Below are 24298 nucleotides of genomic sequence, written 5' to 3'. Positions count from 1 at the left end.
AACAATGATCTTGATGTTGGAGCAAAAATAACAAATGAAGCAAGCGAAGGGATGTCAAGATAAAGGGAAGGAAGGAAGATGCAGTGGTTATACATATTTCCCCTCCATTTGGTTCCTGGGAATTGGGTCAAACTCAGATATTTGACCCAAAGTTTTTGCTCTGTTTTTGGTCTCCTCCTCCACTCCTGAGGACAATATTTGCGTCTTTAGCTAAAAAATACTACGCAGTTTTCACATGCTAACAACTAGCTTTGGCGTTCGAGCTGAGATTAACGTGAAGCTCGCTGAATAGCTGCCGGAAATGGCGTTCAGACCGGATCATACGGTAAAATTTGAGCGTGGTAAAACCAAAACAACGAGCTGAAAGACACTGTAATGCCCGACATAAAACAAAAACATAAAAAAAACAATAGTCGCTTTAAATTCTTCACCATCGTTGCTGGTTTTCTGCCACATCTTCCACAAAGCCAATACAAAACCTTCCCTTTTTTTATTCCAACTCCAGTCTTCTTATTGGACATTAAGCATTTCAGGCTGGATAAATGAGGCCTGGCACCCGGTAGACGCGCTTAGAGACAGAACCTGTCACTGAACGCTGACATCTTTTGTGACTGCGCTCCGCTTCCTGTCAATCACCTGACGCCCACGACGCGAAATGAAAAGTGCTCGCCATGAAATAATCCTTCAAATGCGCGTCGCCACCGGAACTTAATTGTAGCGTTTGTAGAAACAGCATGGAAAATAACAGAGGTAAACTGTCATCTCTACGTATTGTCTGAATTCGTCCACATCATGTCTCCAGCTACACTGATTTCCTTGCTGCCACTCCTATAAATCAGATTTGAATATAAACTGAGAGTAGAGGTGAGAGAGAGATTATATCGACCGTCCTGATAGTTAATGATTTGCCATAAACTGTACAACCCATTGGGACAGCGTGATTATCGCCAACTGTTAGCACGCACGGTGCATCTGCCAGGAAGAGCAGCATTATTAAAGCTTTGTGAATATTTCAACGGCCGATCTGGTCCCTGCCCACGGCTGATTTCATATTTAGAAGTGCAGTATTCATTATGGGGCAATTTCCTCACGGTGCATTATGGGTACAATTCAACAAGAGCTGGAAGAGAGAGAGAGAGAAAGGGAGAAAAGGTGTGGGAAAGTGAAAGGAAAACGAGACGGGGGGAGAGGGGGTGGATGGCGGTGTCTCCTCTGGTTGAGATGAAAAAGAAGCCCCATGTGTTTGATGGCAGCAGGCTCCAGCCACAACAACGCAACGTCTTTCAACTCGAGCGGAGGCACGAGGCGCTCCTTCCGAGCTTTTATGAGAGCTGCTTCATAAAAAAAAGCGAGAGAACATCAAAAAGCACATCATCGGGAAGCTGTTTGCTCCAGCTTCTTTCTGTAATTTTGGGCCATTTGTGTTACAAACCGCACAAGAAATGCCTCAAATCTGGGAACGCTGCAGTTGCACAAACAGAATCAACAACTCATAGCACGAAGCTGTCCAAGTGGAGACATGAGAATCGGACTAAAACATCATCATCTGCCACCAATGTTCTTTGTTAGAATGTTAATTAATTTAACTATAAAATGGGAGTAAAACATGCCTGTGACAAATTCCAAGAGCCCAAACAAAGGACTTATCCACGCAAGTCTTCATTCAGTGACCTGTGATGCATTCAGGAACCGTTCTGGGTGTCAGTCATATACATTTTGTCAATGTTCAGAATCAAGTCACTGCAGTTATGCATGATAAGATACTTATAAATATTCAATGAAACTCCTCGTACTTAAGCGAGCTTTCAGGGTAGTATATCTAATCTGATCAAGGCAAACGTTTTCATCAGGTAAGCCAAAGTCACCCTTTCAGGCCTTTTTTCTCTCTTTTTTTTTTTTCCCACGGTACATAACTGACCCTAATCTTCTGTTTTTGAGAAAACCTTGGCAGGTGATGCGGCATTATCAAAGTTCACAAGGTTGGCGTTTGGCCAAGCGCGACGGAGCACGGTGCTCTGAAACCCGTTCTTGGCGCTCTGCTCGGTGATCAATACCTTCATCCCGCCGACCTGCAGGATGTCGGTTCCCTCTAGCTCCCTCGCCCTGTCACCAGTTCTGAGCTAAACCCTGAGAGAGTTGGGAAAGCGACTCAAGTCCCAAGTTGCACACCTGACACATCTACTTCGTGCAAAAAAAACAAAACAAAACAAAATTTTGCTGAGATGCTTACACAGAAGGGGCACATACGAGAGTGGGTGCTCTTGTGCAAAGCACACACAGATGTAGAAAAACACACACAGCTGTTCATCTGGTGTAAATTACTATCAGCTTGTTGCAAGTTTACATTTGGACAGCCATATTTGACATTCCTGATTAAGCAGGAAGATATTTAAAGTCTAGTGACCTTGATTTATCGTCAGGCATCAGCGTAATTGACTGTAATTGACTGAATGGTTTGCTGACTACCAACTGGAAGGCTCCTACATGTTGAGTCCCAACTATATTATGTTACTGTTGCTAGGCTTGACAAACTTTAGTCAAGTGAGGGTCAGTTCCCATAGAAATATTACTAGTTTTCTCACCAGTTTACAGTGTGTATACACTGTAAATGTTCCACACTATTGAAGAATCACATTTACCTGGTTTCATTTGTCTAACCTAGCAATAGTAACACAGGAAGTTCGGACTCGACTAAGTGTAGGAGCCCTGTGGCCTGGTTGGTGGCTAGTTTGGATAATGAGGAAAGTACAATTAACAGCAGAGCACTAAAGGAGTTCATTTAAAAAGGTGCAGTGACTCGATCTAAGATATAATGGCAGAAAATCCACCAACTGCCTACACAGTGTAAAAGCTCTCTAACCGCCTCTCAATTCTCTGTCATCTCCTATTCAGGAGCAGGATCACCTGTCCTGAACGGCTGTCTGCTGGCTCAGCCGAGCAAAGTCTTGTTCCACCGTAATGTAAAATGGCCCCTCTGGCCAGGACCTCCGTGCCGTTCAAGTGAATGGCTCAATGGTTACGCAACCATCTTGGCTAATGTCGCTTGCCCTGAGATGTCAAAGAAGTCACTGGCCCACCCCTGGCCCCTCAGCCTCCGCTCCATCTCCCTCCCCCCGATGTGATTATGGAGATCCACTTTCCAGTAGCCTCGGGGGCTTGCCGAACACTGTGTGGCTGGCACAAGAGCCCAACTGAGCATGAACTCTTAAATATGAGTTACTGAAGAGAGGCTCATTTACCGTAAGGCACTTTCTGTGAAGGCATGTGCCTGCATCTCATGCACCCAGAATAAAATAATGCCCCGCCAAATAAACCACAAGATCTATTTCTTAGATAGTCATCTAGAACAAAGACCTGAAACTGAGACACAGGATGACCTGCACATCTTTCAAGTGAGTCATTTATCGATGCCAGTCATGGGTAATGATGACAAGAGCTAATCGGCATTGGGCGTTTTATCGACTATGGATGAGAGGAGCAGATTGGGCATCAGTGGGTGATGGAGGAAGGCCAGAGGAGGTTGGCTTCACTCAGGAACAAGGCATGCTGCGCCAACCTGCCGCTTGCTGCTATTCATATACACACTGCAGACTCGGGTTCAAACATAGATGCAATGTTGGGCGGTGGTGGTTTCAGATGAATTCTTTGTGATAGCTCATGGGCCTTTGTTACCAATCTTTTTGAAATACGACTGTAAATTATACATAAAGATGAAAATAAAAGAATAAAAGAAGAGCAGGACATACTGCGAACCTCACAAATGGCGGCAAATGGCTAATACTAGTTAGTGTTAGCAAATATTAGCTTACGTGGTTGTTATTCAGTTTAAGACAAGCTTGTTAACAAAAGCTAATGTTGGCAAGCCTAGAATATGGTAGCTAATATTGGCTAATGTTCGCAAATTTTAGGTATGGTGACTAATGTTTGCCAATATTAGCAAATATGACCTAAAGTGGCTAATATTAATCAAGGTAGCTAATGGCAGCAAAATTAGCTAATTAGCCAATATCCATAATGTTTGCAAATTGTAGACAATATAGTTAGAAGAATAACGTTAGAAGCTAACACAAAGCTCACGTTTAATGTTAGTAGCTTTAAATATTGTCGCTAATGTTAGCAAGCTTTAGAGGTGGAGGCTCCGTATTGGTTATGCCAGTAAATGTATAGCCTAATGATAACAGGTCCCAAATGTCTGCTAATGCTAACAACCAACAAATTTAGCAGCTACTGCCAGCTACTGCGATCAAACTTAAAAATTCAAATGTTTGAGTTTAACCCAATGGTGGCTCATGTTAGCGGAGGCTTGCAAAAGAAGCTAATGCTAACAAGGATTTAACGTTTTTCTTTTGTATGATATATGTAGGTTTTTTTTCCCAACCCCTGCAAGCTTTCATGCGCTCAATAAATGGTAAGACACTTATAGATACTAAATGCTGCTTGTTTTGTGCACGAAAGCCTGTTTAAATATAAATGTGACCACAATGTGGGGCTGAATATGAGCACAACGGTGCATCGCACGGTCTCGCCCACACACGTGTGCACAAAAATAGAGCTTTTCTTTTGATGCAAGCGAAGCACTGACACAGACATTCCTCTTAACCACTCCTGGTCATTGACACGTAAACAAATACAAGCATACACACACACACCGACACAGACGCATACACACACATATATCCAGATGGAGGCTGACAGCATGCTTTGGGCAAATGGCTTCAAATGAGGAACACATGAGCCTCTCTCTGTGTGACGGCTTTCACATGCTCCCACAACCTCACACACCTCCGGGGCGAGGGGAGGATAGGCGGAGGGTGTGTTGCATGAGTGTGTGCGGGGAATGAGAGATGAGCAGGAGAGAATCTGGACGGGACACAGAGGAGGCCGAAGAGAGGCAAATTTATCAGTAACAAATCGATTCGTGTGCACAGCCGAGATTTGAGCGCGCATAGCTGCAGATCCGTCAGAGCTGCTTTGAGAGCACGCAGAGACGGAATCGTGAGTTTAGTTTGTGTTTAGTTGTCACAATATTTTTGCAAGGGAAAGGATTTCCTTCCAGTTTTGCTTTTTTTAGCTTGCACGCAAACCGAAAGCATATACAAACTGAATTAAAGAGGCGCGTGGGTGCTTCTGTTCTGGCAAAAAGAAACGAAAGTAGGGAATTTAATTAAGAGGTGTTTTTTTGGTTGCGTTGAACTGTCAGTTAAAGGCAAGTCGGTGCATGAGCGTAGATGTGGGTGTGTGTGAGAAAGATTGTGGGTGTACGTGTGAAAGATTGAGCCACATAAATTCCATATCTGTAAATCTTAATATTTAGATCCAGATTAGACACATCAAATTCACTCATTCTTCATCCATAGCGTCCTGAGCAAAGCTACAGTAGATACGGGCTCAGAGAAGAATTTGCCCTTTCTGTGCTCTCTTCTAATGCTTACTCATTGACAAGTGTTTACAGGAAGCTTCTTAGGATTTGTGTGTGTTAGCAATGCTCTGCTCTGTAAACTGGATTAGGAGGCAGAATATCTGAGCATGGGTGACAAGTTTACCGCTGGCCACTGTCTAATACAAGCTTCAGCGCTGAACAGATGCACAAGAAGTGAAATGTGGAATTGCGTTAAAGATTAGAGGAGATTCTTCACACAACGAATGACCAAAAAAGGATTGACATATTAAATGTCAGCCCCAACAGGGAGAGCAGGCCAGCTCCTCCCGTGTCGCCTCACCCGACTGATGATCATCAAACAGGGGTTGGCCTTTAGATTCAAGGCCTCAGCCTCGGCTCAGCTGGACAGTCTTTGTTGAAACTTTTTTTTTTTTTCTCGGATGACCCTTGTCTTCAAGCAGAAATAAAAGTGCCCTGGGTGTCACTTGAGCTTTCAGTCAGGAGGGCTTGTGGGTGCAATTAAATCTTTTTTTTTTCCTAGATTGACTGTTTTGTTAAATTGCTCATGCTCCCACAGCAATTAGCAGAGGGAAATCAGCACATTTTTGCATTTGAGAAGCTAGGACCTCAGAGCTTTTAGGCATTTTTGATTAAAAAGAAAACCCCAAACATTGCAATTAACTAAAGTGATGCACAGCAATTGTTTGACAACGGACTTATCCAGTAAACCTTAGTTTTTTTGACTTGGGCGTCACTGAGGCATTCTGGGCTCCTGTTGTCAAGGCAACCCTCTTGTGTATTTCCCACCTCAAATGTTTCAGCAGAAACAAGCAGAACGTGAAAATATTGCTCGGGGAATGGACAGAATTGGACAGAATAACAAAGTCGCGGGGATCTGTGTCAACCGTATCGCTCCACATTGCCACATCTTCGCTAGTCCAGTGTACGTCTCTTTAATGTGGAAATAATGAGCGGTTTGAACATCCAAATGGTGAAGTTCCTATTACAAACTCTTTGTATTTGTATTCACAACTTTAAAAAGAAATGTATAGCATTTTCATGTGAATACGCTCAAGGTGAAACTGGAGCTAGTATTCGGTAGCTTCACTTAGCATAGCATAGCTAGCTCTGTATGTCTGTGTAAAGCTTGGTAATTAACACATTACAGGCTGTTTGTTCTGTTTTTGTACTGATTGAACAAATGAGACACAAAACTAATTAGAAGCTAGTGTTTCTCGCCCTTGTGCTAAGCTAGGCTAACAAGTCTCAAGCTGTTCTCCCTCCAGTGTTTTCTTCTCCCACTCAGTTTATTCATTGCTTATTCTCCTATGAAAAAAAAAAACAACAATCTGAAATTAGCATGTACTTGCTTTGTACTTCAGGAGCTGCAGAGGCTCTGCCCGTCCATGCAGAAAATTCAACAAAACCTGCAGCCCTCCAGACGGTGATGTAATCTCTTACGGTTCTGATCTAAACATCATAACCAAGGACAGCGAGCCAGCACTTACGTAAGAGCGGGCAAACACACACACGAAGGAACGAAGGAAGGTGTGTGTGAACAGGCCAATCATTTGCAACAAAGTGGAGGACAGACGTTGAAGTTGAAATGCACTCAGGGCCACTTTGAAGCACTCAACACTGATCAGGGAGTCACGTTAAAGGAAACAATAAAAACGTCACATGAGGCAATTGCTTTCTCTAATCAAACCATCTCATACTAATGGAATCACATATAATTGTACCTCTGAGAGCACGGTTGATGTCTCGTTACGCGACTCCTGAGCGCGGGGTAGTTCTACGCACATACAGATTAGAGATTATAGGAAGCAATCAAGCAAAAAGATCAATCCATACCCACCGCCCGCCCCCCCTCAGATTATAAACTGTGTTCATTTTGTAATTACTCACAGCTCAGTGTCATGCGGAGAGACACGACAGAGGTGCAATCAAGAACATGGACTCTTGTTTACCATAATTAGGCCAGCTAATAGAGCCTCAGCTAGTCAGCATGCGCCAGCATACTAGCCGAAATTAGCCATACGTCTTCAAAATTCATACTTGTCGTTCAAAAAGTTCTTTCTGTAATTCTTTTTTCTCTCATGTGCAATGTCTATACGTACTCCATGAGTTGAGTTGAGACTGATCGGTACAGTACTGCTGTGGATGATGCTACGCTAATGGTGTTAGGAAGTTGGGAAGCCACTTTTCCGAATTCATAGACACTACAAACGAGATGTGTATGTGTATATATATATTTTTGAGCACTTAAATGTCATGTGTTTCCGGTATTTGATTGACAGTGACCAAAAGTGTGGCGTTAGACACTGGTAGCTGACAATGGCGTAGCTAGGGAACATTCCGGGCTATGGTCGCCCAGGTTACGCCTCGTACATTTCCCACCGCAAATGTTTAAGACCTGTCGCTCCAAGCACGCTATCACCATGGCAACCAGAAGTTGTACTCCCATTGGACGTTGCTTCAGTCACACTGCGGGAAGTTGAGATTAGTTCGACTTCGCCCACTTTGCGTTGCCAAAGGTTTCCTTGGCCAATCGTCGCTACAATTCACTTAAAAGTCCATGGTGTCTTGTTGCCACATGACTACAAGTCTACGGCTCGTCTATGGTATTCAACCACTTCAACAAAATTTCCAGAGTCGGGATTTGTGATTCTGGGATTCAAAATCCATTGTGATTTTGCCATTATTGTTCTTGCCTTAAAACCCAATGATAATTTGTTTCCCCTACATTTAAACATTCACAATTTGCGTCTAACAACTGACCCGGCCCCCGGGGGCTTGTTACAGTGTGGTGCAGGATATACAGAATGATTCTCTACATGTGCTTTCTGATTCAGAAGCGCGGGCCAACGCCGACACAAGCTCCTTACATGACGGCTCCCATCTTCTTGCCCCCACTGTAAATCTTCAGCTTCTTAACGGATGCTACAAGCTTATGGTCGCATTCCAGATGTCAAATGATTGCGTCGGCAAATAGGCCATCCTCCGACCCGGTCTATTTTGAGTCGCCGGTGTAGGTGGAATCGGTTGCGCAACGTCACACCTGGAGCACATTGGAGGTTGAAGTGGGTGAAAGCGCAACGCTAATTTCGCTGCCTCTATAACGATTAAGGAACTCGGTTGAGGAACTATAAATATGGCTGCCCTTCTGCCCAGCTATCCTCAGGGCCCTTAAAACAAGCTCGCCCACACTGGCAATTGAAGCTGCACGGTGGCGAAGGCTCTCGTTTGGACACTGGCCGGTGGGGTGGGAGGGGAACGGTGATGTAATGTCTGTTTAAAACACCACTATTGAGGGACACCCCACTCATCTGCGCCTTACGTCATAGACAAGACTGTGACCCAGCGACATCCGCTGGGCAAAGTCCAAGATGTTGTGTGTTAGTGCACAAAAAAAATTAAATCTGAAGCTGGATCTCTGGTATCTGCAAAACAAGGAGGCAAAGGAGCGATGTCGGGAAGTGTGTGTAAAGGCCTCCAGGCCCTCTGACTTGGTATCAAAATCTCTAACAGCCTCATGACATGACTAATGCAGAAATAAAAAATTAAACGTGTGTGATCCACCCCCCCTCCAGCCAGCATCATTTTTTAATCTTTACCCACAAAGAAAGCAGGCCATACCCTGATGCTGCCTGCTGCTGCTGCGCCCTAAACTGAAAGATGTGATTTTACTACTGAGCCACGGTGAGAACAATTCGGTCACATCCACTCTGTATGGGCGTTGAGTCCTCCAACGCACAGAGACACACCTACACAACACACACATTCACCGTGAGCAACAGTTTGAGAAAAAAAAATGATTGATTTTTAATGCAAATTGGAAAAAATGGTTTAAAGAGGATGCCTCTAAGGGATTTAAAGGGTGAATAATCCTAAATTGATTGCACGCACTCTTTACGGAGGCTCCGCTAACATGTCTAAGTGGTGGGAACTGATAGACACAACCATCTCCCTGCGTCAAGTGCATCTTTTTCAGCCTCCAGCTCCGCTAATGGAGCTGATGACTGCGGCTGCATGACGGGGGGACCTGGTCTGTCGCGTCGCCCGTCGACTAATCTGACAGATCAGACACCAAAACCTCAATTGGAACCGCCGATGGTAATCGACGCGGGCTGCGGCGGGAGGATCCACCTGGCGGAAAACAATGCAGCCGCGCACGGAGCGCACGCAGCAGCGCGCAGCCTCCTCATCAGCCGCTCATTAAGCACAAATAAGCTCATGATCGTGCAGCAACGCAAAAGCAAATTGGCATTAATATGCGCTCCATAAAACCAGACGGAGCACCTTCCTCCAAGACAAGCCCACCCTCCCGCCCCCTTTATTTATCCTCCATCAGCCTGCAAATCCCTTCTAAGGCACGAAAGAGCACAATTACGCTCGACCCCGTCGGGAATAATGTCGGTCACCTGCAGAGCAGAGACCGTCGTCGCCTCCCAAATCGCCCTCGAATAGGTGAGGGACCAAAGGAAAGGGCTCCGCTATTGTGTCGCGCACGGGCGAGGAGCCATTGCAAGTAGGTTAAACCGCTCAGGGCTGGCGCAGACGCAAATGTCTCCAAAGGAAATAAAAGCGGGGGGGAAAAAAAATGTCAGCGGCTGATTGAGCGTACCTTTGCTCTCCTGTCCCTCGTCCTGAGTCTCCTCCGCGTTGGACTCCATGACCGGCTTTGTCCCATCCATGATTATAGAGGAATATAGTCTCCTTGTACTTGCACTTGTGCCTCACAGTAGGCTATGTGAATGGTGGAGCCTATCCTGGTGACTTGATGCTCTCTCTCTTTCTCTCTTTCTCTCTCTCTCTCTCTCTCTCTCTCTCTCTCTCGTTCACACCCTCCCTCTCCCCCAGTATCTCTCCTACTCCCTGTTAAACCTCAGCACCGTCTCTATTCCAGCAAACCAAAATGCAAAGACAGATTTATTTTAACCGTATAATGATGGCACATTACGCCTTTTTTGGCCCCTAAAATCACCCTCAAACTGATGTTCTTTTGCTAAACATCTCCCTTGACGACACATGATTGCCTTCATCTGGCGCGTCCTCTCCACTTAAAAGCATGTCATGCCATTTCATCAGCGGTATGTGTGGTTTTAAAACGACCTGTCTTCATTGTTTCGCCTCGGCAAATCAGAGGGGGCTATGAGGAGAAAATGTGCAGGAGATGTAAATATGCAAACTCATGGGTAACCATGCATGCACGAATACAACCGCGCACACACATACACACGCATACACACACCGCCCCCTCTCCATCTGGTGAGATGAGACAGAAAGAGGGAGAGGAAGGGAGGGAAGAGGAGAAAAGGACTATAAGAGAGTGTGGAAGATAGAAGAATCTGAGGCCTGCTTGAGCCTTTGGATGCTTAAAGGTGTTTGGTGTAACAGAAAGCTCAATCAGACCAACATATCTAGTTAAATGAGTCTGGTTCGGTTTGCTTGCTTCACTTAAATTGATCAGAGCTTTGATTGGATCACCTTTGGCCAATCAGGGCGTCTTAACTGCTCAACTAAAACCCTTTGTTTGCCTTGGAGTTTGCATGCTTATTGGTTAATCCCGCAGTCCAATGAGAAATCCAGCAAGTCTTTGAGAAACGGTTAAAAAGTGTTTATTCAGAAAACGTGTGTGGTGGTGGTGTTGGGGGGGGCAGCTTCCATCATTCACCCCGTTTTCTAATAATAAGCACATCCTCAAACAATGGGACACCATCTGTCCCGAATCCTCTTAAATAAGGGTTTAATTCGGGCCCACGTGGCCCTGTTTCAGACAAAGCTCAGCCCCGCACAGCAGTCTACCCCACCCCACCCCACCCCACAACGCAGACAGAGGTGACCCCAGCAGCCACTGATGTTTTCATCCAAGACAACAGAGGAGCCAACATGACATATACTAGTGGATCTGTTCGCCCCGAGGGTTGAAATTAACACCCTCTCTGCACCATATGCCGGTGAATACAGCAAGGTCTCCCGTCACAGTGACTTTTTGACATTTGAAAGGCCCTGGAACCTGATCTGCCGCTTAAACGACTCTCCCTGAGAAACATCACGAAAGACACAATGAAATAAAGGTAGAAAACATGTGTGCTATACAGTGAAAAATATAAATTTCCTTGTGTTAAGACAAATAAATGGAAACAAGTAAAGCAAATGTATTTAAAACCCACATTATACAACTTAAATAGGCCTTTTATAACAGCTGATTTAACACAGTTTAAGTCAGTGATTGTCTTTTTATATGAACTTTAAGTTAATAAATGTCTGCGCTGCAGTGCTTTGGTGTTTTGTAGTCCTTACGCTAAAGAATAAATGACGTAAGTTCAGTTTAAGTTCCCCCTTTTGTAGCAAACAGGCTTCAAGGGTGAGTTTCAAGTCCCATTTTTCTCTCAAAACTTCCATAATCCCTTGCTGGGTCACGCAGATTAAGGACTTGTCCAGAAGATGAGATACAGTGCTTCCTGGCACTCTTCACCACCACCCTGTCGCACACATGCGCACAAACACATAAAGATTGTCTGTGCTTGGACTCCGGCCCAAACCTCTAACCGTGCTGCATTCCAAAGACGTCAAAACGTCAGAAAGCTCATGATTCCTACCGAGCAAAATGCAACAATAGTTGGAATTCTGAGTGGGATTTATTTAACCTGGAGGTATTACAAATTTTTGTTAGATCACATTGCAGGTAAACTGAGATCATTTGTGTGTCTGACAAAAAAAAAGATCTCTGGGCAGGATTACTAAAGCACCAAAAGGGAATTTTAGATACACACCCAAATCTATCTTTATCTTCACCCCATCTCCTCCAAACAATGACATGCTAACATGCAAACAGTGACAATGTTAATGAATAGTTAAATATTCAGTGACTTCTCTGTTGTTTTGTCTGTTAGCATGCTAATAAGTTATTGAACTATCATAGTCTGAGTTGAATGGTCACAGGCTAACAGGCTAGCTGTGACAATACCTAATTTTAAACATGTTCTCTGTTGTTTGGAGACAGAGACATTAAACATTTATGAATTACTGCTACCAAAAGAAAAGTCCTTGTCCTATCATCAACTGTGACATGCTAACATGCTAAGAATGACAGTTTTAATGAGTAGTTAAATATTGAACACATTCTCTGTTGTTTAAAGTGTTAGCATGCTAACATTTACCAATAATTACTACAATAACAAAGGTCCTTGAACTATTATCATCTAATCCAACACAGGACATGCTAACATGCTAACAGTCAATGTGGACTAGTTTAATGGTAAACATTTGTTAATTATTAATAAGAAGTTCATGAAAAATCATCGTCTGAGTTGAATCATGACATGCTAACATGATTTATTACATTTACTAACAGTTACAATGTTAATATTGACATTAATAAATAAACATGTTCTCTTCTGTGTGCTGTATGCTAACATTTGCTAACATATGCCAGTTAGCACAACAAAAAAGGTGTTTGGTGGTTCTAGGTGAAAAGTCAAATGCTACCTAAAGTAAAAAAAATTCACCCATTTGTAGCTAACGCCAAAGTCAGGAGATCAGCAGGATTCATCCAAGATAACCATTAATATCAATACCCAGTTGCAAGAGAATGTATCAAATCAGATATTCTACTATGGAGCAAAGGTGAATCAAGCCAACGACATCGATAGAGCCACCCTGGATTGTTTCATGCTGAATGTACAGACACAAATTTGTAAGCCATGCAATGATTTAGCTCTGTAAAGCTCCTCATATCAAAGGGAAGAGGCCGGTTTGTGATTCATATATAATCCTCTTCAGCTTTATGATTGCACCTGTGCCCATTGTATTATCCAGACACGAAACAATACGGGACAGAGGACACCAAAGATAAATCCATGTCTGTGGCCCAAAGTTTCAACTTCAAACAGTGTCCTTGTTTGTGTGGGCACGAGTTTAAATGTCAGTGATGCCAGCAAATGTTTTAAATTCAAACTTTGTGTCACAATGTGAAACATTGTCCTCTGAACTGACCCATGCAGCAACTGATTTTGCTGAATCATGGGGCATCTAGGGCATTTTTAACTAGTTATTGGGCTTCTGAAGGAGCTCAGTGAGGGTTGCGCTCCTGCTCCGCTGTAGAAACCTTCTTATCAGCCTCCACAACTCTCAGAGTCCATTAAAGGAAAAGCCATGAGTGCCTGTCGAATGCCTGTCTTCCCTCATTACAGCGAGACAGAAAAGAAAGTGGAGCCCAAATGGGGTCGTACCAGAGTAATGAGGACATTGCAGCTCCTTTGTAGGAGCAGATGTGGAGTTAATGGGAGAGAAGAAGAAGAAGAAAAGGAGGGCACAGCAGCTTCTGGACAGCTCTGTAGAGATAGTCATGAGTGGCCTTAAATTGATTTCAATCTACTGTTTAAAATATTTCTAAGCTAAGTTGTGGCTCTCGTGTCACATCCTCAACATCAGAGCGGTCTGATCGGAGTGATACAGGCTCTGCTGTTGCCATGGAGACATGAAACACAGCAGTGATTCAGATCTTTCAGCGACGCCGTCAGTTCCTAGAAAACTTCTCACGTGGCTTTGTAACAGCTTGAGTCCGCCAACGGCCAGAAAATCCAAAACCAAATGAATATGATAGCCATGAAAGGATCTGACTGACTGAGAGGGACCTTATCGGGGTACCATCAGTGAAATGATTTCCGCTCCTGCGACCAGCTCGGCTGAAGGCTAGAGTTGTTCACATGCAGCCGATAGTGCCTGAAAACATCAGAGGAAAAATCATCTTGTGCACAGTTTAAGTGGGTGTAAATAAGTAAGTTATAAAAGGGAGCTATTCTGACAAGATGCTTCGTGCCGTCAAAGACTTGTACAGCTCAACAACTCGGATGGATTAAGCAAATGTTAGCACTAGTATGTTAGCATTTAGTTCAAGGTGCAGTCCATAGACAGTATAAAGATAGGCAGAACTGCTCCTCAAAAGTGAAGGAAAAGCAAGTATAGCTCCCCCTGGTGACCGGCAGCAGTATAGGTCATAAGCTCCACCTCCTCCATGTTAGTGGATGGGACATGTGCCAAACTAAAACACCAAAATACACATCAAATATTTTTATTTTTATTTTTTTTTCGAGGATGGTTTCTATCATTTTAGGTCGTTAATATAATGTTGATGCATGTTCAAGTGTCAATTTTGCTAAGTTTTGTTTTAGTGGCGACGCATTGTCAATATTTATATACAGTCTATGGTGCAGTCACGCAGAACAGCTAGTGTGGCTCTCTTCATAAATGACTGTACCAACATGTATTAGTACATAGACAACCAGTGGTCTTCAGATATTACATATGGTTATTTTGACTTTAAATTGTAGAATCCCTAGTCATCCAATCAATGTGCAAACTAAGATGAATACTTTTTAAAAGAGGATATACAGCATCAAAGGGGACTGATGTTTAAATCCTGGTTATTGTCTCCTGAGTGTAGCTCAGCCTCACTACAGGCATCGCATTGACCTTTTAACCGTCTCCCTGACACGCTCCTCAACGCCATTATGCGTCTCTTATGTCGAGCACTGACACCGGCGATCAAGCCACGAGGCTCTGATCCCAGAGGTTGACCTCACCATGACCTAAAGTATTCTGTTGTCCGACGCCTTGGGAAGTCAGCGCCGCGCCGCTCAGAGCTGTTTGCGTCCGTCTCTGTTTAACACAGGGTGCTAGGTCGCCAAGAATGAGATGATGCCGCTCCAGGGACAAGTGGATGTGGCGATCAGGCTGGATACTGTCTGCGTGACTGTAGTGAATGCTCCTGTGTTAAACATCAACAGGACATCTCTTCTGTCTCACTTATCGGTTACATTGATAGTGTCTGTTTTGTATATTTTACTTACTGGAGTCACAAATCAAATCTTCTCCAGCGTGCAACAGTCCAGGCATCTGTTCGATCACGGCACGCTTGTCTCTCCCTGTATGCTTCTGTCTCTTCGGGTGTCTGTCTCCATTAGTCACATATAAAGTGTTTTATCAGCCATGTTGAAAACAGGCCATCACTTAAGCGAGCGCAAACATGAAAAGACGCCGGTGCACACATTCGCGCACACACAAATACAGTGTCTCAGCCACGGCTTTACGAGCCTCCCGCTGCCGCTTTAGTCTAATCCTTGCCATTTTAATGGGCTTCTGGATCCTCTAAAAGGGAAACCTTTGGCAGAGAGCGAGGCTGAAGCGCTGCACCTTGCTCGTCTCTTGCCTGAGAAGTTGATCCAGTTTCTCAGCAGAGGTGTTTATGTCTGTGTATGTGTTTTTTTTTTTGCCGTATATACGTGTGTGTACGTGTCCAGATCCGGGGCCTTAATCTGTGATGATGACCCAGTTTTGCCCCCGCCCTCAGCCGCCAGTCGCCAAGGAGACGCTTCGCCCTCTCATCCCTGATCGGAACCATCGTATGCTGGCAAAGGTTAATCCACGGACACACCAACACGCATTGATTGTGTGAATACACTTAAACTCTTAGGAAATCAGCAGGAAAACAAACAAATAAATGAAAGTTGGTCTTATTGTGTTTTGTAGCTTTAAAGGAATGTTCCAAATAAATGTGATTAGCAGAGATTTGCTCTTTTTTTTCTCTTTCTCCTCTCACGAGTTGAGACAGAACACGGGCACAAGGACAACTTTAATGCAAATCCGCGCAAACCAGTCCCGTCATGATCGGGTTCATGTGTGCTTCCTGAAACACGAATTTGCATGAGCTTGCAAAGTTTCACTTTAATGTGAAGCGAAAACAATTCACCAAAGCTTCTGTTTCATCTCTCACGCACATAATCCCAACTGAACGCCCGCCTTCTACTGGAGCCATGTGCAGGAATATAATCAAACTGAGAGAACATCTCCAATATGTCTCGTCTTATTCACAATATCTGACTCCTGTCAATACCGGTGGCTTAACCGCCACACACCTCCACACACACACACACACACACGCCTGCACACCCATCCCCCCACCACGCCCTCCGCACAGCAATTTATCCGACGAGTCGCTAATCCCACTGGCCCAGATTTGGTCCACAGTCTGCTCCACATGATGTTACGTTGTCATCACCGTCCCAACGACAAGCACATATATTTACCCCCGCCCCCCCGTTCACCCCTAACCCCACTTCAGGCTGCATCATGTGACCCCTGCAAGAGTCATGTGACTCAGGAGCTGTGCTGCACCTGTGACCTACTGTACACGCCAGCAGCAATGTGGGATAAGAGCCTTTTGCCATCTACAGTGTGCAAGAGCACCATGAGTCACCGTGTGGAGGAAATGCAAAGCAGGGTGGGCTCATCATCTTCATCATCATCATCGCTGCACAGGTGGGGGGCAGAAGAGAAAGGTGATGGAGTACGACATTTCCCCGCTGTCTGTGGGTCACGTATATATATGTATGTATGAATATATATATTCATGCTCTGTCTATTTTTTGCCTGTGACTGTTCGCATGTGCCAAGATTTGAAATGACGCCCGCCTCCGAGCTTTGTGCATCGCTGCGTTGCCACGGCAACAGGTCCTCTCGACGACGACTGATTCCGACACATCAGAGTAGCCGTTGGGCTGAGCTTCAAATGCTCACATGGAGAACAAGGAAAAGACAAGTACGAAAGCAAATGTCAGGGTTGGGAGGTGGGTGTACGGAAGGCACACAAGGTAACATGTAGACTATGCAGTATTATGAAATAAACTCAATTCTAACAGGAAGATGAATAACAGATGCCGCAAAAGATAGAAAAACTTTGACCCTGGCAGGAGAACAAAGAAAGAGGACATAAAAGCAAGAATGGTCGTCTCATACTTGCTTATGGAGGCGTTTAATGAAATATTTTCTAACTGTGCAGGTCAAGGCTGAACACCACTATAAAGAAAGAACAATCATTTCAAAAGTCAGCAACTTTATTTAACTTTCAAGTTAGTCCAGTTCTTCATGCTACACCTAATCATTACCTGTCTACTACTGTACACCTGCCCCTGTCATCTCCTCAACCCTGCACACGTTCGTCAGTTCATAGCCACAATGTATCATAAAAGCTTTGACGTAATAATGTTAGCGTTTAAAACACAAAATGTTAAACAAAAGCATATTATCTATTTTTTTTTTATCAAATACTTGATACACACAAAAGTAATGCTTCTAAAACAGCTGCTTTGTTAGAAACCTAGCTAACAGGCTAACTAGCTAGCAAGCTTGTTGGCTACTCAAACAAATTATGAACAATTCTGAGAACAAAATATTACGTGGCACAGTAGAGAAATTATAGAAAGGTGCTGTGAGTGCTCAGTGACTGTTTAGCACTAGCATGTTAGCATTTAGCGGAGTTCACTGGTTAAAGATTTGAAGATTATTAGGGTATTTTGTAGCGTCACACACCCTGGTTACTGTTTCATTCATAAACACATTCAAATATAAAAACAGACACTAATTCTGATTCATATTAGACTTTTCCTAATAATATTAGCAATACTGCTGTTTGAGTGTATGCTGCTATTCTAATCAGGCCAGCGGATCGTTCCACTTTTCTCTTTTTCCCTCTCCCAACTGAGTGATCATTTATTCCTTCAGAATAAAACATTCCTTTAAACTCCGAGGCCTTTGAAGTCTGTCTGCTTGACGGCTGCTGCGTTCAGTATCCATTCTGCAGATCACCGCGTCGCGAATCCACAGGAGAAGATGCAAGAGGACACGAGTTTCCACATGCAGCCGAGGAGCAAAAAAAGCGAGCACAAAGACCGAATTCATGGCGGAGGGCGCGCAGTGGGGGGAGGAGGGTTAGAATAATGATGGAGACAATGAGCGGGGAGATGATGAGAGGAGCAGATGCAGATGAAAGATGGGATGATGATGCTGACGATGATGAGACGAAAGTAGCAGTTTTTTTTTTGGAGGGGGAGGATAACAGGCGAAACGGGGGGAGTTTTAGGAGGAGAATTTTACGATGGCTTCCTGCAGAAAAGTGGCTCCAGTTCCCCATCGCGGTAAATCATGTCACTGGGCTACATCCTGTCTGCTCTCAACTTCTCACCAGCCTAAAGGCGATAAACAGGCCTGCTGCCTTATTGGAAACAGATGTTATGAATGGAAACAAAGAAAGCAAGAGAGAGAAAGATCCAGAGGAGGACAGTGAAAGAGAGAACTAAGATAGATTCACTTCTAAAAAGTTGGTAGCCGTGGTCGAGTGGCCTAATGAGATTAAACTGACTGTTATTGATTTCAAATTGGAAAGCAGTGATCAAACATGTGGCCTCAGTCACAAGACATAGACTTCTAAATGAGTCATATTTATTATAAAATGACTGGAAAATGTTTCATGATCTCTCCGCTCTACTGATCGCAATCTGGATCCGGTTTCTGTTTCTTTTCTTTAAATTATCAGTAATTTTCTGTCAAGACTAAAGAGACCCATAATATTGTCCTGCTTGGTTTGTTTTGATTGCATTTTTTATGCTTGAGGAACTCCTATTATCAATGTCAACAACAATCCCTGTGTACCCATCAATTAATACTGTATACTACACATAAATGTCTGGGTATATAACCTTTTGGAGGTTATCTATTGAAAGTGGAATAGGGTGGCTCTCGTCAAAATGAAAAAAAAAAAAAACTCCATGTAACCTTTTGTTAAGGCAAGGGCATACCAAACCAAACTAGCGTTTACTAAGGCTGGCGGTGTCGTCTCTTGTTGTGCGGACCAGAGTTTTGCACTTAAACTACACCACAAACCAAGCCAAAATCGGACGAGGTAGCATTAGTTGGGAGGCTAGGAAGCTAGGAAGAGCTACAAACCGTTGTACATGCTGATCAGTTGTTCTATACAAGCAACAAAGAGGCACCTACAGTCGGACACCAGAGAATGGCCAACCATCGGCTTGGTGTGTCACTTTAAAGTAAACATTGCATCAGCATCATTGGTTTTCTGTCAAATGTAAAGCCCAGACCACGTAAAGTAATGTGTTAAAGCCCACTGCTTTGCTGCTGGCACTTGGTCGCTAATGGATGTCCCAGGCTCTGTCCCAGGCCTACCCTAGATGTTTCTGAGAGAAGCAAGCCGGGCATGAAATATTGCCAGTGTGTGGACAAAGCTTGGTCTTCTTACCATCACCACTTTCTCTTTCAAAAGAAAATACCATCAATGACACCATCGCTCCGTCTGGGTTCACCCAAGGCTTTGGTGGTTTCCTTGTGGTAAACGTTTACAAAACATTTGGCATGCGTCAGTCAACTATCACCCGCATCTATTGGTCGCCGTCTTGAGGCTGAGATCACTTCAGCTCGGTACCTGCAAACCATGGCCTCTTGTCACCACATCACTGCTAGCTTCTTCCTGTGTTTACACCGCTTTAACATGCTCCTAGAGTCAATTTAATGATAAAACGATGCCACCAAAAAACTACTGATCCTAAAATAACTTGATACCACCATCACTGTTCCCTGCATATCATTAAAACTCATAAATGCCATACTGATTCCTGTGTTAAGCGGAGTTTATACCTCTGCGGGACATTGACGCCATAGCCTACGCATGTAACTTATGCCAGTGTGACTCATTTATACTTGTGCACTTGTCAGTCTGGTTCGCTCTGTCAAAACACCACCAAAAACACTAGTCGGCACTGTGTCTTTTTTGCCATTCATTTAAATACAGGTTCATTTTTTCTACTTCTTGCTTCACTTTCAACAATGGCGACTGAAACTTTTGCCGAAATTTTGCAGAAGACCAGTCATATAAACGTTTGTATCTCCGAACCTCCTCAGTTAACCTTTCCTTGGTGTGTTCCATATTTATTGGTCCTAAACAATCAATTTGAAAAGTGCGGAGAAGGAGAATCAGCCAGAAATAGTAAAGCAGAAACACTAAGCAATTAGCTGCACCGGTTTCTGGTTGTTCACAGAAACATGTCAAGCAAGTTTCTAATGGGTTACCGACAGAGTTTCCTATTTAAACCTCAAACTTCCCACCAGTTCCCTAGAACTGACGAAGCTCGTTGGATGAGTGGTGAAACTACAAGTCCAGTTGCCTTTTTTGAACCCTTTTTGGATATACCACGACCTGGATGACTGAGAACCTTCACAGACAAAACTAATAATGCATAAAAAAAAGAAATGCGCACCACTGCGCTCCGTTTTCTTTTGTTTTGCAACATGAACGCGCATCTACACAACAACAAGCTTGTCCAGCCCGATTAATCCACGACCACGGAGCGGATCACTCCCTCTTTAATCCAATCAGCATCAACTCTCACATGAGGAGCTGACAGGGGGATGACGAGGTGAGACTTCATGCACAGCTACAGTGAGGGAATCTAAAGAATGTGGAACTTGCAGCAGGAGAAATACTCAGATGACCAAGCACAAAGATCTTTGCAAATATATTGTTATTTTGAATTTTCTCGCTGTATTGATTGTCTTTTAAAGTCCATGGACACAAACCACACGGACACTGCATATGGCTACATGCATCCTCTTTGCAGGACACACCATTCCTGCAGATGCACAGTGTGACATGAGTCAGAAACACACAGAGCTGCAGATATAACCGTGCACCAGAGAGTTGACGTGCGTGTCTGGACGGAAAAGGTGACTAAAAGTCCCAGAAGGGCGCAAAATATTCAGAGTGACTCGGTGAAAGTTCAGCAGGATTTAGTCCGCTACGAGAGCAGCGGCCAGAAAAGATCAAAACGCAGCATCCAAATTCATTTTTAAATAGAAAGCAATCAACAACAAAAAAAAAAAGAAAATCTAACTATAGATTGCTTACCCATTTTTTTTTCAGGTCCTGCGGAAACTGGCACGGAGACAAAAAGTGACTAAGATGATGTCCACAGGTTGTCCGAAGGGGGGCTGCATGAAAACAACTGGACGTCCCGTTTTGGAATGGGGGGGGGGGGGGCGGGGGCGGAGGAGGAGTGACGTCAAGGCCGCGGTTTGAACTGGATCATTAATCCAAAACGCACGAGACGAGCGGCCACCTCCCTCCCTCCCTCCTCCTCGTGCGTTGTTGAAAAGAACGCCGCGTGCTTTTATTAGAAAAAGGAAAGTTTCTCCATTTTTCGCGCATGCGCGGTAGGGGCTTTAATTTCACACTTGTGCGCTCATTTGCGGGCAATTAGATATTTTTTATTCATTTATTTTTTTCCATTAAATTATACAATAACGAAAATGCATAAAATATTTACTTTTAAGATTAATCCGAATTAGAAATACTTTATTATTATTGTTATGGACAGAAGACATGTGATTATCTTATTAAATATAATTATAGTTATGGTGATGTCTCTTCTTGTCATCTTCTTCAGAGACTGTTTTACAAATCTGTATTTTTGTGACATATTCGTGTATTCCCGAAGGCTGGAAGCAGTTACAAAGAAATCACCAACAACAAGTGAGCTCTTATCCAGACATAAAACACTTTATTATAAACAAAATTCATATTAAAAACACACATAAAAGATGTGCAAACACAAGATAAAACAGAACAGACGAAATCCCCTCCTGAGAAAGCACGCGAGCAGGAGCGAAATCTGAGAGGCGTCTTTTTGAAGTAGCGACGGTGAACCACTCTTGGTGCATGTTGAGTATCAGGGGCAGCCACGCAGGAAGGAATCTGAACAGAGGAGCGGGCTGGAAATGTTTTTGCGGTTAAACCAAGTTGACAGGCATAAGAGGAGCTACCGCAGCATGAAACATCAACCAGGCTAGACGGTGAACAAAAACAGATTAGGAGGAAACACGGGCACATGTTGTTTGAATATATTTGCATCACCTGCAGCACGGCTCTTCTGCACCTCTGACTGTCGTTCTTTCATGCCGCTGACTGCGTTCTGAGATATCTGTCCCAAAATTCAAAAGAGCGACTACACAATTACATCCCGAGAAATGTTCTGCAATATCATGAGGTAGTGTTTAATACTAGAAGACCCACCCTGCCAACCATCAGAGCAGGGATCTCCTCCGAATCAAACAGTTTACCGCTACAGTTTCAGCGGGATGACAGGCCAGTACTTGGGCTGCTTGAGGTCACAGTTCCTGTCGAAATTGAGCTGCATTGCCGCCTCCATGGCCAGGATCTTGGCCGCGTCCTTGCCGTACAGCTTCTTCATCTCGGAGGTGCGTCTCTCGCCGGGTCGCTCGGAGGGAGGGCCGACGCTGCTCCGCCAGGAGACGCTGTGCAGGTCCTGGTCGGCCGGCACATAGCTGTCCTGCTCGGCTTCCAACTGCTGCTGCTTTTCTGCAAAGGCAACATTAAACTATCATTTTTAACTAATTCCTTACATGTGCATCCTGTAAGCGGAGACAAGAAAGGAATCCCATGTTTTTAAACTTTTTATACTTACTCAGCTCCTCTCTGTGTCTCTCAGTGTGAGCGAAGTACTGTCGGAGCTCCTCGCTGATCTCCATGTTGCTGACGTCGCACTCGATCTCGCTATCCGAGCTGCTTTCCTCGTCTCCCTCCTCTCCTTCTTCAGAGTTGCTCGCCCCGCAGTGCCAGTCTGCGTAGCGCCGGTGGCTGCGGGGCTGCTGCCCCTGGCAGGAGCCTGGGCCGTAGGCGGCCTCCAAGGCCCTTCGGTAGGCGCGCCTGTGCCTCTGGTGCCAGGCCATGGCCTGCTGGTAGTGCTGCCAGTAGCGGTTGTACACAGGGCTGGAAAACCAGGACATCACCGTGCTTATGTCCTCCTGCATGAAAACAGGTTATATGTTTAGTTTAAAAGTTTAAGCAGAGGGAAAACACGAGCTTTAATTGTCACTTCCTGTGTCTTAACACCTGAATTTCACGTGGGCACCAGGTGTCTTTAAATGAGGACCTGCTACTCTCCTATGTTGCTATGGACACGACATAATCACGTCTCCTTACCATGACTGGAGATGCCCTGCTCGTCACTGGATCTTCTTGTTAACGTTAGAAACGCTGTACCATCCGCAAGCCTGCAATGTAAGCACGAAGACACACACAAACTAGCGTGAACAACTAGCATATATACAAAGTAAGAACTTTGTTCGGGCGAGGAAGACGCATGCTGACATCTTGAAAACAAAGATGGACGCGAACAGTTTGCCACACTTCGAACTAAAGTCAATATGCACCGAAAAGGGTGTATTCACAAGTTTAATATCTCTCATTATCAAACATTTACCTCTCTGTTGTCAGCTCCTTCCGTGCCTCATGATGCTTCCTCACAGCAAGTTTCCCAGCAGCCTTTGCGCCACAGAGGGAATGCCGTCTACGTGGCGCCACCCAGTGGATACTGCGCGAAAATGCACAATGTTAATAAAAATACATATTTTCTTTTTTCCAGCTTTGTTTACAAAATATTACAGTATTTTTTTCCCAAATAAATATATATAAATATTTATTTAAATAAAGCAATAAATAAGACAAGTTTTATCATATTGTAAACTCCTTTCCATTCATTTTCCATTAAATCATTAATATGACGCCATTTATATGCCGAAAACGAAATAGTTAATTTAACAAATTCGTTGTCATCATACATATTTTCAAAATATTATTCACATTTCTTATTTTTATTTTCATTTATTTATTTATTTCATTTCACTCTTTCCAACCGTGGTTTTATTTTGAAAAAGGAAATCTACCTGTTTCCGACACTTATATGGTCACCTGCTGTTGTCAATTAATGGCGCATTTAAATTCCCGCTGGTCATTGACGTTGTAAGTTCATGCATTTTGTTTTCCCAGTTTCTATTGCCAAGACATTTAAACGCTTCTCACTGTAATAAATTAAAAAACGTAGACTTATAGAGAGGTTCAGGTAGCTAGCTTTAGCATAACGTTACGCTAGCTACATAATAACTGAAATTGAGTGTCGTATTTTCTGGAATACCAGGTTAAGTCAATGGGTTACAGCAAATGGGTTACTTGCTTTTAATGTTTAGCTCAGTTTATTGTGTTTTGAT

General features: G+C 43.9%; 2 protein-coding genes across 4 annotated transcripts in view; both read right to left on the bottom strand.

Moving 5' to 3' along the window:
* LOC311509468 (neuronal membrane glycoprotein M6-b-like) overlaps positions 1-21255 on the bottom strand; it is a 32747-nt gene extending 11492 nt beyond the window's left edge. The window contains exon 1 of one of the 2 annotated variants that reach the window (XM_084574692.1): positions 21141-21255. In XM_084574692.1, coding sequence (XP_084430818.1) covers positions 21141-21144 — 4 coding nt within the window. In that variant the 5' untranslated portion in view covers positions 21145-21255. Of the gene's footprint in view, positions 1-10007; positions 10140-21140 lie in introns of those variants that run through there. The other variant, XM_084574691.1, reaches the window with a different exon arrangement.
* A 515-nt stretch (positions 21256-21770) lies between these two features.
* Positions 21771-23587, bottom strand: gemin8 (gem (nuclear organelle) associated protein 8; the record flags this gene model as incomplete). Of its 2 annotated transcripts, XM_084574739.1 has the most annotated exons (4): positions 21771-22610; positions 22717-23056; positions 23235-23305; positions 23515-23587. In XM_084574739.1, the coding sequence occupies 3 exons, from the start codon at positions 23235-23237 to the stop codon at positions 22354-22356; spliced, it is 600 nt and encodes a 199-aa protein (XP_084430865.1). In that variant the 3' UTR covers positions 21771-22353. The 2 variants fall into 2 exon arrangements, with proteins under 2 accessions (XP_084430865.1, XP_084430864.1); XM_084574738.1 differs by lacking the exons at positions 23235-23305; positions 23515-23587 and having other exon boundaries at positions 22717-23062.
* Between the last annotated feature and the right edge of the window lie 711 nt (positions 23588-24298).

The sequence above is a fragment of the Chelon labrosus genome, assembly GCF_963514085.1.
Source record: "Chelon labrosus genome assembly, chromosome: 24".
Classification (NCBI taxonomy): Eukaryota; Metazoa; Chordata; class Actinopteri; order Mugiliformes; family Mugilidae; genus Chelon; species Chelon labrosus.
Note: the sequence above shows the minus strand (reverse complement) of the source record. Positions and strands in the feature narration are given on the sequence as shown.